Below are 14,369 nucleotides of genomic sequence, written 5' to 3'. Positions count from 1 at the left end.
TTTCTGTGATTTGGAATCTGTATCATAAGCAAATGGCTTTCAACTAGATTTTTCCCCCCTGCTTCATTCTCACATTCCTTTTGTTGTTGTTGTTGTTTGTTTGAGACAGTCTCGCTCTATCGCCCAGGCTGGAGTGCAGTGGCACGATCTTGGCTCACTGCAACCGCTGCCTCCCGGTTCAAGCGATTCTTGTACCTCAGCCTACCGAGTAGCTGGGATTACAGGCACCTGCCACCACACCTGGCTAATTTTTGTATTTCTAGTAGAGACGGGGTTTCACCATGTTGGCCAGGCTTGTCTTGAACTCCTGACCTCAAGTGATCCGCCCGCCTCAGCCTCCCAAAGTGCTGGGATTATAGTCGTGAGCCACCGCACTTGGCCATTCTCACATTCTTAATTTTATTTTTTAAAAATAGAAATGGCCTTTTTGGTTATTTATAAGATAATAAATGCTCACCGCAATATATCCAGAAGATATTGGAAAGAATAAAGAAGGAAATGGTTTCAAGGATTTTGACATTTTCCCCTCTGTTCTTTGTGGCCATATGTTTCTTTGATGATGGGGAATTCTATCCAGCAGAAAGTAGTATTTTAATAAGGTTTGGGGAGGGGCTCAGCTGTTTACTAGTCTTTTTACAGCCATTAACCTTTCTTCTTCCTGCACACAGAGGCTTTTCAGACCTTTGCTATTTCTGTGCTCATTAAACATAATTTTAGATCTGAGACATGATGTGATTCTATCAATTTAAGTCATATTTTGGAATAATGACTTCAGCTGAGTTAATTTCTCTTTGTGGGTTGTTAAAACAGAAGAATGAAGCTTTCGTGACAAATTTACTTCTCCCTCTGCTCACCAATCATGCAGACAAATTAATATGTTTAAAGTCCTACAGTTTTCCTAACTTCCATTGTTCCTTCCCCCTTATTTACCTTCCCTCTGGCACTCACCATTTCTCTCTTAGCCTTGTCTTCTAGGCTTTCCAGGGCCACCTCAAAGGCTTTGTCTAAGCTGAAGGCCATGTATGAAATGCATTCCAAGATTTCTCAACGAACTTAAAACAGGACTATCATTTGACCCAGCAATCTCTTTACTGGGTATATATCCAAAAGAAAATATATTATTCAACCAAAAAGATACAGGCATCTGTATGTCTATTGCAGCACTATTCACAATAGCAAAGACATGGAATCAACCTAGATGCCCATCAATGGTGGACTGGATAAAGAAAATGTGGTACATATACACCATGCAATACTACACAGCCACAAAAATAATAAAATCGTGTCCTTTGCAGCAACGTGGATGCAGCTAGAGGCCATTATCCTAAGCAAATTAACACAGGAACAGAAAACCAAATACCACATATTCTCACTTACAAGTGGGAGCTAAACATTCAGTACTCATGAACATAAAGTGGCAACAAGGGACACTGGGGACTACTAGAGAGGGGATAGAGGAAGGCAAGGGTTGAAAACTAGCTGTTGAGTACTATGCTTAGTACCTGAGTGAACTACTCACAGTGAACAGAGGCTACTTGTTGTAATACCCCCAAATCTCAGAATCACACAATACACTCATGTAACAAACCTGCACATAGAGGATACTCCCTGAATCTGGAATAAAAACTAAAATTGTAAAAGAAAGAAATACATAACAAGTGCTAACTAATCGAAGTTCCTTTCCACCATGAAATCTTGCACAACTGATTGGAACACACATAGTGCCAGGAGATGATCTCTCCCTGATAATGCAATTCATACCACTGCCTATTGTCTCTGACTACAGGAAATGTAACCATAGGATTTACTGCCATGTAATGACTGTATGACTCCTTTCCCTTCCACATGAATCATTCCATGCTGGATTCTTATCAGCCAATAATCAATCAGTTGCAGATTCAGAAATCTTACTCTATGTGACATTCAAAAAATGAAAATAATAGCAGTGAACATTTTTGAATTTTGCTTCAAACCTGGAAATTGTTCATCAGCCCGTACTGACATGGTTCATGTCGACATCTTGAGAAGTCATAGCCCAACCCACATGCTGCTGAACCATTGCAGTTCATCCCAGAAATGATGGTGTCATTCATGTTCCCGGTGGCATCTCGGACCACACAGGCCCCTGTGGAAACAACCGTGGCTTATTTCTTTATAAAGTTCTGGTCCCTTACGGTTTTCTACTGAAAGCGTAGTTTACTTTGAGACTGAAAAGGTCCATTTCTTAGCCTCTGTTCACTGTGAGTAGTTCTTGATAACTGGAGGCTCCCATCTGCTGAGTCCTGGGGTTTCCCCTTTTCTGTAACAGGCTGCCGTTTCAACTCCCTGTGTGACTTAGATTTGAGTGGTAAGAGACTTGGGAGTTGACACTCAGTCTTAATTTCTTATCTCTTAAAACTTGCATAGCAGTGCTTGGTACATAACACATACTCAATATGTATGTCTGGCTTAGTACTACCAACTGGATGTTTTTCAAGTAGAAGGATTTATTTCCTCATCTGCAAGAGAGCCAAGGGGTGGCATTATGGAATTCTATTATAGCGATTAAGAGAATGCAGCCCCTCTTTTCAACTAATGATATTCCTTGCATAATTTATCAAACAGAGTTACAGTTCTACATTATATGCAGTTTTAATGGTTTAAACAATGAAGGAAATGTTTTAGGATAAAATACTCAGATTTCCTAGGCAATGGTCAAATAATATTGATCAGGTATCTATCTCAGCTGATCTATTCCATTATTTTCATACATTTGAGTGTATCTGTCATTTTCTACTATAGCATTCTATGATGAACGTCTTTGTGCATAAACTTTTTCTTCTAGGATAGATTCTTAACAATAGAATTATGGTCATTTAGAAGACTCTTGATATATATTTTAATCACTGGCATTCCCTTAGGATTTTTTCTAACTAATCTTTGCCATGTATTTGATAGGATTTTTGAAATATATGAATATACGTGTGAAGTATATATAAACTTTTCTGAAGTACATGAAGGATAAATACTTTACAAACTAAATACCAACCAATAAAACTGCTTTGGATTTCAAACTCTACCCAGGGTGGATTCTCATGCCTTGCTAATAATACCTTTAAGACAGGTCCCAGTGACAGGAATAAATGTGTTTCCTTAATCTTAGCCATGGAATCCACATTCCTTGAATTTGGGAGACTTAAAAATTATAGACTCTTTTTGTTTGTTTGTTTGTTTTTGTTTTTGAGACAGAGTCTCGCTCTGTCACCCAGGCTGGAGTGCAGTGCATGATCTTGGCTCACTGAAACCTCTGCCTCCTGGGTTCAAGCAATTCTCTGCCTCAGCCACCCGAGTATCTGGGATTACAGGCACCTGCCACCATGCCTGGATAATTTTTGTATTTTTAGTAGAGATGGGGTTTCACCCTCTTGGCCAGGCTGATCTTGAACTCCTGACCTCGTGATCCACCCGTCTCCGCCTCCCAAAGTGCTGGGATTACAGGCGTGAGCCACTGCACCCGGCCAATCATAGACTCTTTTATCTGAAAGAGCCATTTTAAATAATCAGTGCAGGGATCCTTTTTATCATAGTACTGAGAGGTAGCCTGCCAGCCTCTGCTTGAATGCTTGAAACTATGGATGTCAATTACCAAGTCAAATTATTCTTTCATATTTTACCTGTTTGCATTGTTCATTTATGTTGAACTGAACTCTTTGAATCATGTATTTTAACCTCTGCATAACAAATCTCTCAAATTCCCATGAAGCCAGGCCAAGAGCCATTATTTGTACTAATGACAGGACATTGACTCCATGGCTGTCCTTCTCCTATACTAGGAAAGTGTAGAAATGTATATTTTTCCACCCATTAGGGGCAAAACTAGAAGAAGCTCTGGAATCAGGTCTATACCTTTACTCATTCTCTCACTTTAACTGTAGAAAAAAGAAAACCACTCAGGAAATTTAACTTTAGTGGTTTCAAAGTCATTTAAAAATGTGTTGATTTTCTAAAGCACTGAAACAAAAAAAAATCTCTTTACATGTAACTAAACTTGGACATGCCCCAACAATACATTTATCTACCCATTTATTTATTTTTGACACATGGTCTCACTCTGTTGCCCAGGCTGGAGTGCAGTTCTGTGATCACAGCTCACTGCACCCTTGATCTTCCAGGCTTAAGCAATCCTCCCACCTCACCCTTCCAAGTCGCTGGGATCATAGGTGTGTGCCGCCACGCCCGGCTAATTTTTTATTTTTTGTAGGAATGGGGTCTCTCTATGTTTTCCCAGCTAGTCTTGAACTCCTGGGCTTAAGCAATCCTCTGGCCTCAGCCCCCCAAATTAGTGGGATTACAGGCATGAGCTACTGTGCGCAGCCCCAACAATACTCTTAACAAAGTTATCAAATTTCCTCAAATTAGAAACAATGAGACAGGGAAGGATTTAAGTTCATTTTTTCTTTTATCTCCAGAAACCAACTGTAGGTACATGTACCTTCTCAATTTCTCTTATAAGCAGAAGAGGACTGGGATGTACCCTTTGGCTTCCATGGTGGTCCAGCCTGGAGCTGTTTTCCCTGTTGTACACAGAAGATGGTTTTCTTCTCTAAATGTTGGGAAACCTCTTCCTTTCCTACTATGGAAAAAGTATGAGGCAACCCCCAACCAGGAGGAGGTGTGGCTGCAGGCAGCAGGTAGAACCTAAGTCAGTCTCAGGAACAGCAGGTGAGTACACATATTTTCTGTTCACTGAACAATGTAGGGGCTGGCCACCCACACTGCCAGCAGCTGGGTCTTGTTCTGATATCCTGCCAATTGGTGACAGTGACATTTCCATATTAAGGATAGCAGTACAAGGATGAGACACAGTCACAAATTCCACATCTTTCATACTTTCCTAAGGCTGTTTTTAGGTTTGAAGGGTTTTGTTTTTCACTTCTTTTCTCTACTCTGTTTCTCTCCTGCCTCCTAGAACAAGGGAAGTGTATGCCAGAAGTGGTGGCCTCCTTAGCAGTGGGATTATCATCAAGGGTGGTAAAATGGGACCCTCTTTGTGCTCAGGTAGAATGACAACCTGATTAGCTTTACTCTAGCCCTGACCCAGAGATGTCTGTAGTACAGCTTAATTGCCTTCAAATCCCTAAAGTATCCACATCATTAACATTAAGATACCAAGAACGGAATTAAAATTGTTGCCTTTTAAAAAACTCTGTATTTATGCTGCATTGAAAGCCCACTAGACGTGAACAACTGGACCCCTCGTAATTCTGACATTCTGACACTGGAGACGTACCACTTACCTACACAAATTGCAACCCCTAAGTAGGCAACAGTGGTGATGAAAATGGCCAGCATGGTTCCTCTGGGGATGGCATCTTGGGGATCCTTTAAAAAAATAATGTGGAGGTAGAAGAATACAGAGCCAAATAAGAACCATAGATCACTTGGAGTTATTTTCATATTTTCAGATTTTTAGGTTACCCTTCCTGAGGTAAGTTCTAAGAAAAGATCAAGCAAACAGCAAGTTGATGAGCTTGAGCTTTATTTTGGACAAAGACAAGTTGTGCAGAGTGAATAAAGAAATCTGTAAAACTTTCAGCTGAACAGAAGAGATCTCTAACTGTCCAGAAGGAAGTTTCTATAGAAAAGTATAGTAGGTAGTTCACTCACCAAGGCCTCATCCTTCTCTTTATCTCCTATGAATTTCATTTAGATGTATCACATCTTGAATTTGTAAGGGAAAATATACAAACATATCTGGCATGTGGATAATATCTCTGGGTGTATTTTTTTTATACTAAGCTTAAGCTTGCCTTTAAAAAAATCACTTTTGACTGAGTAAAAAGGATGATCTACTTACTAAATTTTTCAATCCCTTAAATCCCCTATTTGAAATCTAGTTCAGAAATATCTGCAATGGGAGATATTTAATTTCCATAAGCAGACATAAAGAAAGAGGCAAATTCAAGCTTAAACCAGAAAATGGGCTTTTCTCTTGCTTATAAGTGTATATACATTCACTAAATTGAGTTCACATCATACTTAATTTACCATTTTATATCCTATTGGGGGGGATAAATCATATAAAATCAATTTTTAAGTAGCATATTGAATTGTATTCAATTCAACTTAATAGGGATTATTAAATAGAAATTTTAATGTCTTCACTTATACAGGACAGGGCCTGGCATAGAGTAGGAGTCAATAAATATTGAATTGAAGAAGGTACAATCTCAGCAGGTATGAGTCCCCCACCAGAGCACATTAGACTCATCAACACAAATAAGCAATCACTGCAGTCAAACAAAGTTTGTGCTTTAAAAAGAAAACATAAATATGCTGAAAAAGTCCATCAAAAAGGTCATGCATAGTGAAAATGTAGACTCAACTTGGTGACTGGAAGTCACAACTGAATCAAGCAAACCTGCCCCACATGGCAGTAGGCCAGCCCTATGGGACCACTCTGTGATCATTAATTTCTCCCCACTCTTCTAGGAGTATCTGTACACAGGGTTTGTTCTGACATGTACATACTGAGTCTCTTCCTTCCAAACTATTGTCGTCGTCAGTGTGGCAGGTGTATGCAATGGGCCAGCACACAGAAGGAAAAAGAAGGCAGTCATGACTGTGATGGGGCCTACTGAATCCCCTAATTCATGTTATGTTCCAAAATTTATTTGATTGATGAAGAATTTCTTGAGATCTGAGTAAAATGTAAAGAACTGACAGTGGGAAGAACAGAAATATATATGTATATATAAAATTTATGCATATTTTATATATATATATATGGATAACAGATGTGAAGATGGAAGGCAGTCTTATACCTAAAACACAAAAACTTAGTTTTTGGCCATGTGCAGTGGCTCACGCCTGTAAACCCAGCACTTTGGGAGGCCAAGGCGGGCAGATCACCTGAGGTCAGGAGTTAGAGAGCAGCCTAGCCAACATGGCGAAACCCCATCTCTACTAAAAATACAAAAATCAGCTGTGCATGGTGGTATGCGCCTGTAATCCCAGCTGCTCGGGAGACTGAGGCACGAGAATCACTTGACCTGGGAGGCGAAAGTTGCAGTGAGCCGAGATTGCGCCACCGCACTCCAGCCAGGGTGACAGAGTGAGACACTGTCTCAAAACAAACCAACAAACAAACACCCCAAAAACTTAGTTTTTATTTGCAACTGTCTGCTACAAGCTCTAAAATGGCTTAACAGGAGTCACATGAGATTCCATCATGACTCTAAGACATTATTATTTATTTGTTTGTTTATTTATTTATGTATTTATTTATTTATTTATTTATTTTGAGATGGGTTCTTGCTCTGTTGCCCAGGCTGGAGTGCAGTGGCTCAATTGTGGTTCACTGCAGCCTCAACCTTCCCATGCTCAAGTGATCCTCCCACCTCAGCCTCCCAAGTAGGCAGGATGATAGGTGTGTGCCACCATGCCCAGCTATTTTTTTGTGTGTGTTTTGTAGAGACACGGTTTTGCCATGTTGCTCAGGCTGGTCTCAAACTCCTGGCTGGGCTCAAGCAATCACCCACCTGGGCCTCCCAAAGTGCTGCGATTATAAGCATGAGCCACCATGCCCAGCCATGATCCTAAGACATTAACATATAAATCTGGATGCCAATATATTAATGTATGATTAGATATTCACATTGTCTGGTCTGGCTAGCTTTCTCTTAAATAGGGCTCAGGAGGACTTTGACAAATTATTGGTTTTCACTTGAAATGTAGTTTCCATCCGCAAGCAGTAACCCAAAACCTAACCTTCTTTACCTTTTTTCATTAGACATTATATTTTTCCTTAGGACAGAATGCAAGCAATCTATTAGATTCCTGCTTTCTGGGTATGTCAACCACATCCCAATTTTGCTTCTCTGAAATCACTTCTTAGCTTTCTTGATTAGACTTGGGTATTTTCTAAATCTTCTACCAGGTACATATTTACAGATCATCTGTTAGTGCATTATTAGCAAATGTAAGGTTCTGGATGGGAACTTTGTAGCATGCCTTTGTGTCCATGAGCTTCCTTCCAGAGGAGGATTCTGAGGCTGTGAGCAGAGATCAGGATCTTTCCTACCCTATAGTGTGTAAACAGTAAATGTTTCCTAAACTGACTGCATCCATTATGTTATATTTCTAGGTTCACTTTCAAAGAGAAATAATATCTACGAGTACTGAAGTTTCCTCCCCATTTCCCAACATATTGTCACCTCCCAGAACTTAACATGGTTGGCCCCTCCGGCTTGTGACCACGTTACTACTTCTCAAAGCATTCTCCTCTCTTGATTTTCATGACCCCACTGTCTTGATTTCTCCTGCTTCTTAGCTCTGTCTCTTTTTTCTTCATGGACTTGCTTTTTACCGTTAATACTTTGAAGGTCTGTGTCTGCCTGAACGCTGCCTCAAACCTCTTCTCTCTTCCCTTTTGCACATACCTGCATTAACTCATCCATGTCATGGCTGCCAGTCCTGCCCTAGCTCCTTTCAGAGCTCCAGACTCATACATCTAGCCACCCACTCACTAGACATCGCCACCCCATGTCCTTCTGCCATTTCAACCTCAATAGACAAATGTGAGCTTCCTTTCCTCATCTACTATACTGTGGAATCAATTTGACGGGTTACAACCAGCGTTAAAAGAATCCAATAGAATAGAACTGATGTGAGAATATCAGAAGGCATTGCTTGTAATAAAGTAGAGAATCATTTGGGGACAATTTTCTAAGTGTGCACTTGGTTGTGATGTATAATGTTTTCTTACTGTGGATCATAGTAAAAAACATTTTTTTTTCTATTTCTTCTCCTAATTCTAACAAAAGCTGATATCTTTGGTTCTTTTCCTCTGCATGGCCTTAAATCAGGCCCATGTCATCTCTTGTCCAGATTATTACGGTATTTTCTAATTGATCTTTCTGCCTCCAGTCTTCCTACCTATTACACCGTTTCCCCACCTTCCAAACCACCCTCCACAAGCTGTTAGCAGGCTCTCTCTAACACACTTATTTAATCATGTTATTCCTTTGTCTAACCTCCTTAGAGTCTCTAGCTAGTTTGGGGATAATATCCAAACTCTATTGTCTGTAGTTAAAAGGACCCCTGAGTTCTGTATATAGTAAAAGTATATAGTATATAGTAGTGTATGTGTTAAAAGTTAAGCCTAATTATAAAATCATAAAAGTATTTTTAAATAAAAAGAATGCAACATTCTACAATAATATTATGACCATGTATGCCCCCAAAATCTTAACAGGCCATTGTTTGTAGTTTCTTTACATGTGAACTCAGAATCAGAGATTTCTCAGTAGAGGCTGCTAAATAAATGAAAACTTCTTCACTAACATAACAACCCTAAATCAAGTTAACACTTATTTTGAAGGGGGAGGAATTTTAAGTCTCGTCTTTTCAGATAGAAATAATATCTTCTCTTTCTTTGCTTACTCCCAGAGTACTTAGGACACATAGAAAATTATTTATTAATATGTTTATTAATATATTAATGAAGGATTACATACACTACTCTGCACATAAAATAATTCTCATTAGCAGCATCTTTCTTGGTGCCTTCTTACATCCCATTTCTTCTGTTTCAAATGTCCATCTCTTCTTTGTCCTGTTGGCAAACTCCTGCTCATCCCTCAAAACCTTGATTGAGTGTCCCCTCTTCTGAAAGTCTTCCTTTACTTTTTGAGGGGACAGGCAATTTCTGCTTCCTCTTTCCTTTGCACTTGATTCTACTCTTGCTTGTTCTAATTCATATAAGGGAAGTCTGTCTCCTCCTTCGACTCTGAGCTCCTTGAGGGAGAGGTGAAGCTCCTTGTTTCCTCAGTGCCTGGTGTGAACAGGCACTCAGTGAGGGCCAGCTAAGCGGAACTGACTACTATACATCTGATACAAACTTGTTTTTAAAGAGTCTAAAGAAAGAGCAATATTCTTTAATTTAAAGGTGTGCTTATAATTTGCAGAAATTTAAATCAGTGACCTCTGATACTCTTCCAGAACTGACAAACCAGAAGTTCAACATCCACAGCTAAATTTCATTCAGCAGTGATACTATTTGAATCATTTTGAACAAGTTATTAACTTTTCTGCACTTCAGCATAATATTTTTATGCCATATTTCTGCTGGAGAATTTACCATAGCACTGTGGCCCCTAATATAAAAATCTAAATGCCTTTATTTATTTACTCAATTAGTATTTATTGAGGCCTTACTAGCTTTGAGGATACAGCAATGAACAAAATCAAAGGCAAACTCTCTACTTTCATGGAGTTATATTCTAGGGCAAGCACCTCTGGCTCAAGTCCCTCTAACAGCTGTTTCCCTTTGCCTTCAAGGTGATTGAGCCCCATCAGGGTTTCTCCAGTTGAACTGTAAGAGACTTCTCACTGTCCCCAGTTTCCTTACGCCTGACTATCCTCTCTGCCTGGAATACTCTATATTTCTTCATTAATAGCCAGCATCCAGACTTTGCTTTATGCTCAGGTTCAAAAATTATTTCCTTGAGAAAATCATCCCTGATTAACTTAACAATTATTTGTTCAGTATTTTCATTTCACTTCCCGCTTGAACAATGCATATGTTTTTCATGTATGTATATTTCTTAATGAGTCTTGAAAATATTTCTTGTCTTCCAAAGTTGATAATAATTTGTTGTGGTAAAGCCTGTGTCTTCTACTTTGCGTGTGTGTGTGTGTGTGTGTGTGTGTGTTAGAAATGGCTTATTGTCCCCTGATATACGTCCTCACTTTCCTCCTTTTAATACTAGGACTCCCTAAGATTTTATCTGGGCATGTGGCTGCCCAGATAGAGACTACATTTCCCGCCCTCCTTTGCAACCAGGTAAGGCCACAAGGCTAAATTCTGGCCTATGGAATGTCAGCAGGAGCAATACATGCAAGTTCTAGGAATTGCTTGCCCTCTACATGCTTATCCCCCTTCCCATGGACTGGAATGTGACCTTGCAGATGGAGGGCAAGCCCCAAAGTAACGGTGAAACAAAGAGGTTATCTGGGTTTCTGGGCTACCTTTTGGAGCAGACTTTTCTTATTCCACTGGATGGCCTACGGGATGATTTAACATAAAATTTTTATTTATTTATTTATGAGTATATCAAGACTCATCAAGAAATATACATACGTTTTATTTATTTATTTTTTTAAAGAGATCAGGGTCTTGCTGTGTTGCCCAGGCTGGCCTCAAACTCCTGGGTTCAAGCAATCCTCCCACCTCAGCCTCCCAAGTGTCTGGGACTATAGGCATGTGGCACTGTGCCCAACTGAGCTAGATTTTGTGCATTAAAACCTGCATCTTGTTTAGGCCACTATTGCTGGTCTCTTATAGCATTCCCATATCTTAACTCATACCATCCTCTTTGCAGTACTTCACACAGAATAATTAAGTGGGAAGCTAAGTGAAAATGTGATTATTTTCCTTTGTTTTGTTTTGTTTTTTTTACTTTTACAGGAAAATATTCCTATTCATTTGGGTTTAAAAGAGAAAGGGTGGTTCTGGTATTTTTTTCACTGAACTACATTTATTTTGGGGAAATATGACACACTATCACACTACCCTGTTCTTCTGATATCACTGAATAAGACTTTTGGAAGAATTATCTGGAATATAAATCCAAATTTGGCATTAAAAGAGAGAACTTTTAAATCATCAGGAAATCTTGCAGAAATCTACAGTTTGAATCTGTAGGGTAATATGGTCACATCTAACCTCTCTATCTCCTTGTGCTACCCACCAAGTGTACCACCACTCCCAGGACTGCAAAGCAGAGCAAACAACATACCTCCAAATCTCCTGAGATATTGGCACCAGCAAGAATCCCAGTAGCTGCTGGGAAAAAAATGGCAAAGACAGAGAAGAAGCCTTCACCCTTTGTGAAGCGTGGCCCAAAGTTTTCTGCAAATATTGATGCTGCAACATAAATTATAATAAAATTATGATGTAGACATTTTTCACAGTACAGGAGATTAAGTTACCATTGGCTTCCCTAGTCCTAAATGCAAATACATTCCTATATTCTAATTTTTTTTTTTTTTTTGAGACAGAGTCTCACTCTGTTGCCCAGGCTGGAGTGCAATGGCACGATCTCAGCTCACTGCAACCTCTGCCTCCCAGGTTCAAGCAACCAAGCAATTCTCCTGCCTCAGCACCCCCCAAGTAGCTGGGATTACAGGCGCCCGCCACCACACCTGGCTAATTTTTTGTACTTTTAGTAGAGATGGGGTTTCACCATGTGGGCCAGGCTGGTCTCAAACTCCTAACCTCAGGCGATCCACCTGCCTCGACCTCCCAAAGGGCTGGGATTACATGCGTGAGCTACCGCGCCCGGCCACATTCCTATATTCTAAATGGAATGAACTTGAAGATGTGGTGTACTCCTGAGGAGCTTTATGTTAATATTTGCCAAAAGTCAAAATATATATCATAAGGTTTTAGATCTGTATGACATAGCTCTGAAAAATCAATTTTTGTGCCAAAAGAGATCCAGGTTGCCTGACTTTTTTGCATCTAGAAAAGGTTGAAAGAGGAGGAGATGAATTCTCTCATGATCACACTGGCATACCCACAAATGCACCACCACACACATTCACACACACACAACTACATTCTCACATGCATAAATACCATAAACAATCAACACACTGGTTTTCTATGCCTTTTTTGGTAGTTGAAGAACCTTGTGTGTGAGTCTACTTTACAATTTTGCTACTAATGTATGAATCTTTTTACTTTTTACTCCTAGATATTAGATCTTAGCTGCTTATACCAAATCCTCAGTATGGGAGAATATTATGATGAGAAGCTTTGTTAATAAAATAATACCATCCCACACATTGCCACCAAATTATTAAATAAAAAGGAAACAACCTAGAAGAAAAACAGAAGGAAAAAAGATAAAAGGAGAGGAAAAAAATGTGAACAAAAGAATCTGGGATGCAAAAATAGGAAAAAAGGCTTAAAGAAAAAATATGGTAGGAATGGGAAGGAGGGAAAATGATAGAAGGGAAAAGGATATTAACATGCAAAGCAAACCAGAAAGTCTTTATGAAGAAAAGGAATCAGGAAGAAAGAGGTATGTGATATCAAAAAGAAATAAATACTGACAACTGAGTAAATAATAAAGGGAAACATTTAAAAACTCAGCAGTGGATTCTTGAGTAAGCTAGAGGGAAAAGAAAAGCAAGAACAGATAGAAGGAGTAAAATAAGGAGAGAAAGAAGTCAAATTTCATGCTCTGTGATGTTATCACAGGATGCTACACTGAGTAACTCCTACAGTCTTTTCTGCCTGAAAGCCTGACAGTGATGCTTAACTAGGTAATGCTATGGGAAAGCAAGGTGCAAACAAGTCTAGCAGGAAGAGAGAAATGACTATGTTTGACTTTAGCGCTCTGCAGTGGTTGAACAAACTGAGCTGTGTCTCTGTTTCTACTATTTGACAGCAACAACAAAAGGTTTACAAAGCACTTTCACATCCACTGTCTTATTTGTTTCTCAAAATTCCCTCAGGAAGTTCTTATTATCACCCACATTTTGGCAGGAAAATCTGAGACCCAGTCACATTAGGTGTTCTTTCCAGCTGTTAAGTGGCAGAGTTGAGATCCAACCTTGGGTCTCCTGAATCCAGCTCCAGGCTCTTTCCTGGAGAAATTTACTATCCATTTTATCACTAGTTAGTTATCACTAGTTAAACTCATATATTTTCTGATTCTAAAACCTATGGTGTGCCCAAATTTGCTGGTGAAGTACTGGGTTTCAGAAGAGAATGATAGTTTTTGTCTCTATTATGTTTCCCCAACGTACTTCCCATTTCTTTTGGGCTTCCGCATCCACAAGTAACTTGAAAGGGGAGCCAGGCATTCCGAAGGCTGGGGTTGGGGTGATGGGGATGGTGATGAGGAGGGCAATGGAGAAGTATTTAATGAAAAGCAACCAATTTATTCCATGTACCTTGGTAATTAAAGAAACCTCTGGACTTTTTCTCATTGTTGGATGGAATGACAGTTCCAATGAAGAAGTTTGCAATAGCAATTAGAAGAATGACCAGAAGAATGACTTGGGCCTGGAATGGAAAGGTAAAAGGAAACCAAATCAGATTTATTTAACAACTTTTTACATAATTATAAAAGTTAGACATGTCCACTGCAGAAAGATTCTATCTGATATTTCAGTTAAGTCTCTGCTACCCAGAGTAGGTAATACATGCATCCTTATTAGAATGGCATGTAAATAGGTCTTATTCTACTTGGATGTATATGCCACATTTTTAATGGCACATGTGTTTGGGCAGTTGAACGTGACATTTCTGTAACATTCTAAGTAGCAGGTGGGTAACTTCCACCATTGTCCCAGGAATGTAAATGAAGCCAAAA

The 14,369-nt window shown here is 39.4% G+C and overlaps 1 protein-coding gene across 5 annotated transcripts in view; it reads right to left on the bottom strand.

Annotated features, from left to right (window-relative positions):
* The window catches only part of SLC12A1 (solute carrier family 12 member 1), a 97,737-nt gene that overhangs the window by 57,167 nt on the left and 26,201 nt on the right, over nt 1-14,369 (bottom strand). For all 5 annotated transcript variants that reach the window (XM_009428977.4, XM_009428980.4, XM_016927024.3 and 2 more), the window contains 4 exons: nt 13,948-14,059; nt 11,781-11,908; nt 5,277-5,361; nt 1,974-2,125 (listed from right to left, as the gene is read on the bottom strand). In XM_009428977.4, the coding sequence (XP_009427252.3) occupies nt 1,974-2,125; nt 5,277-5,361; nt 11,781-11,908; nt 13,948-14,059 (477 nt within the window). The remainder of the gene's footprint in view (nt 1-1,973; nt 2,126-5,276; nt 5,362-11,780; nt 11,909-13,947; nt 14,060-14,369) is intronic.

This window comes from Pan troglodytes, chromosome 16 (genome assembly GCF_028858775.2).
Source record: "Pan troglodytes isolate AG18354 chromosome 16, NHGRI_mPanTro3-v2.0_pri, whole genome shotgun sequence".
In the NCBI taxonomy this organism is placed as follows: domain Eukaryota; kingdom Metazoa; phylum Chordata; class Mammalia; order Primates; family Hominidae; genus Pan; species Pan troglodytes.
This window is presented reverse-complemented; position numbering and strand designations above follow the sequence as displayed.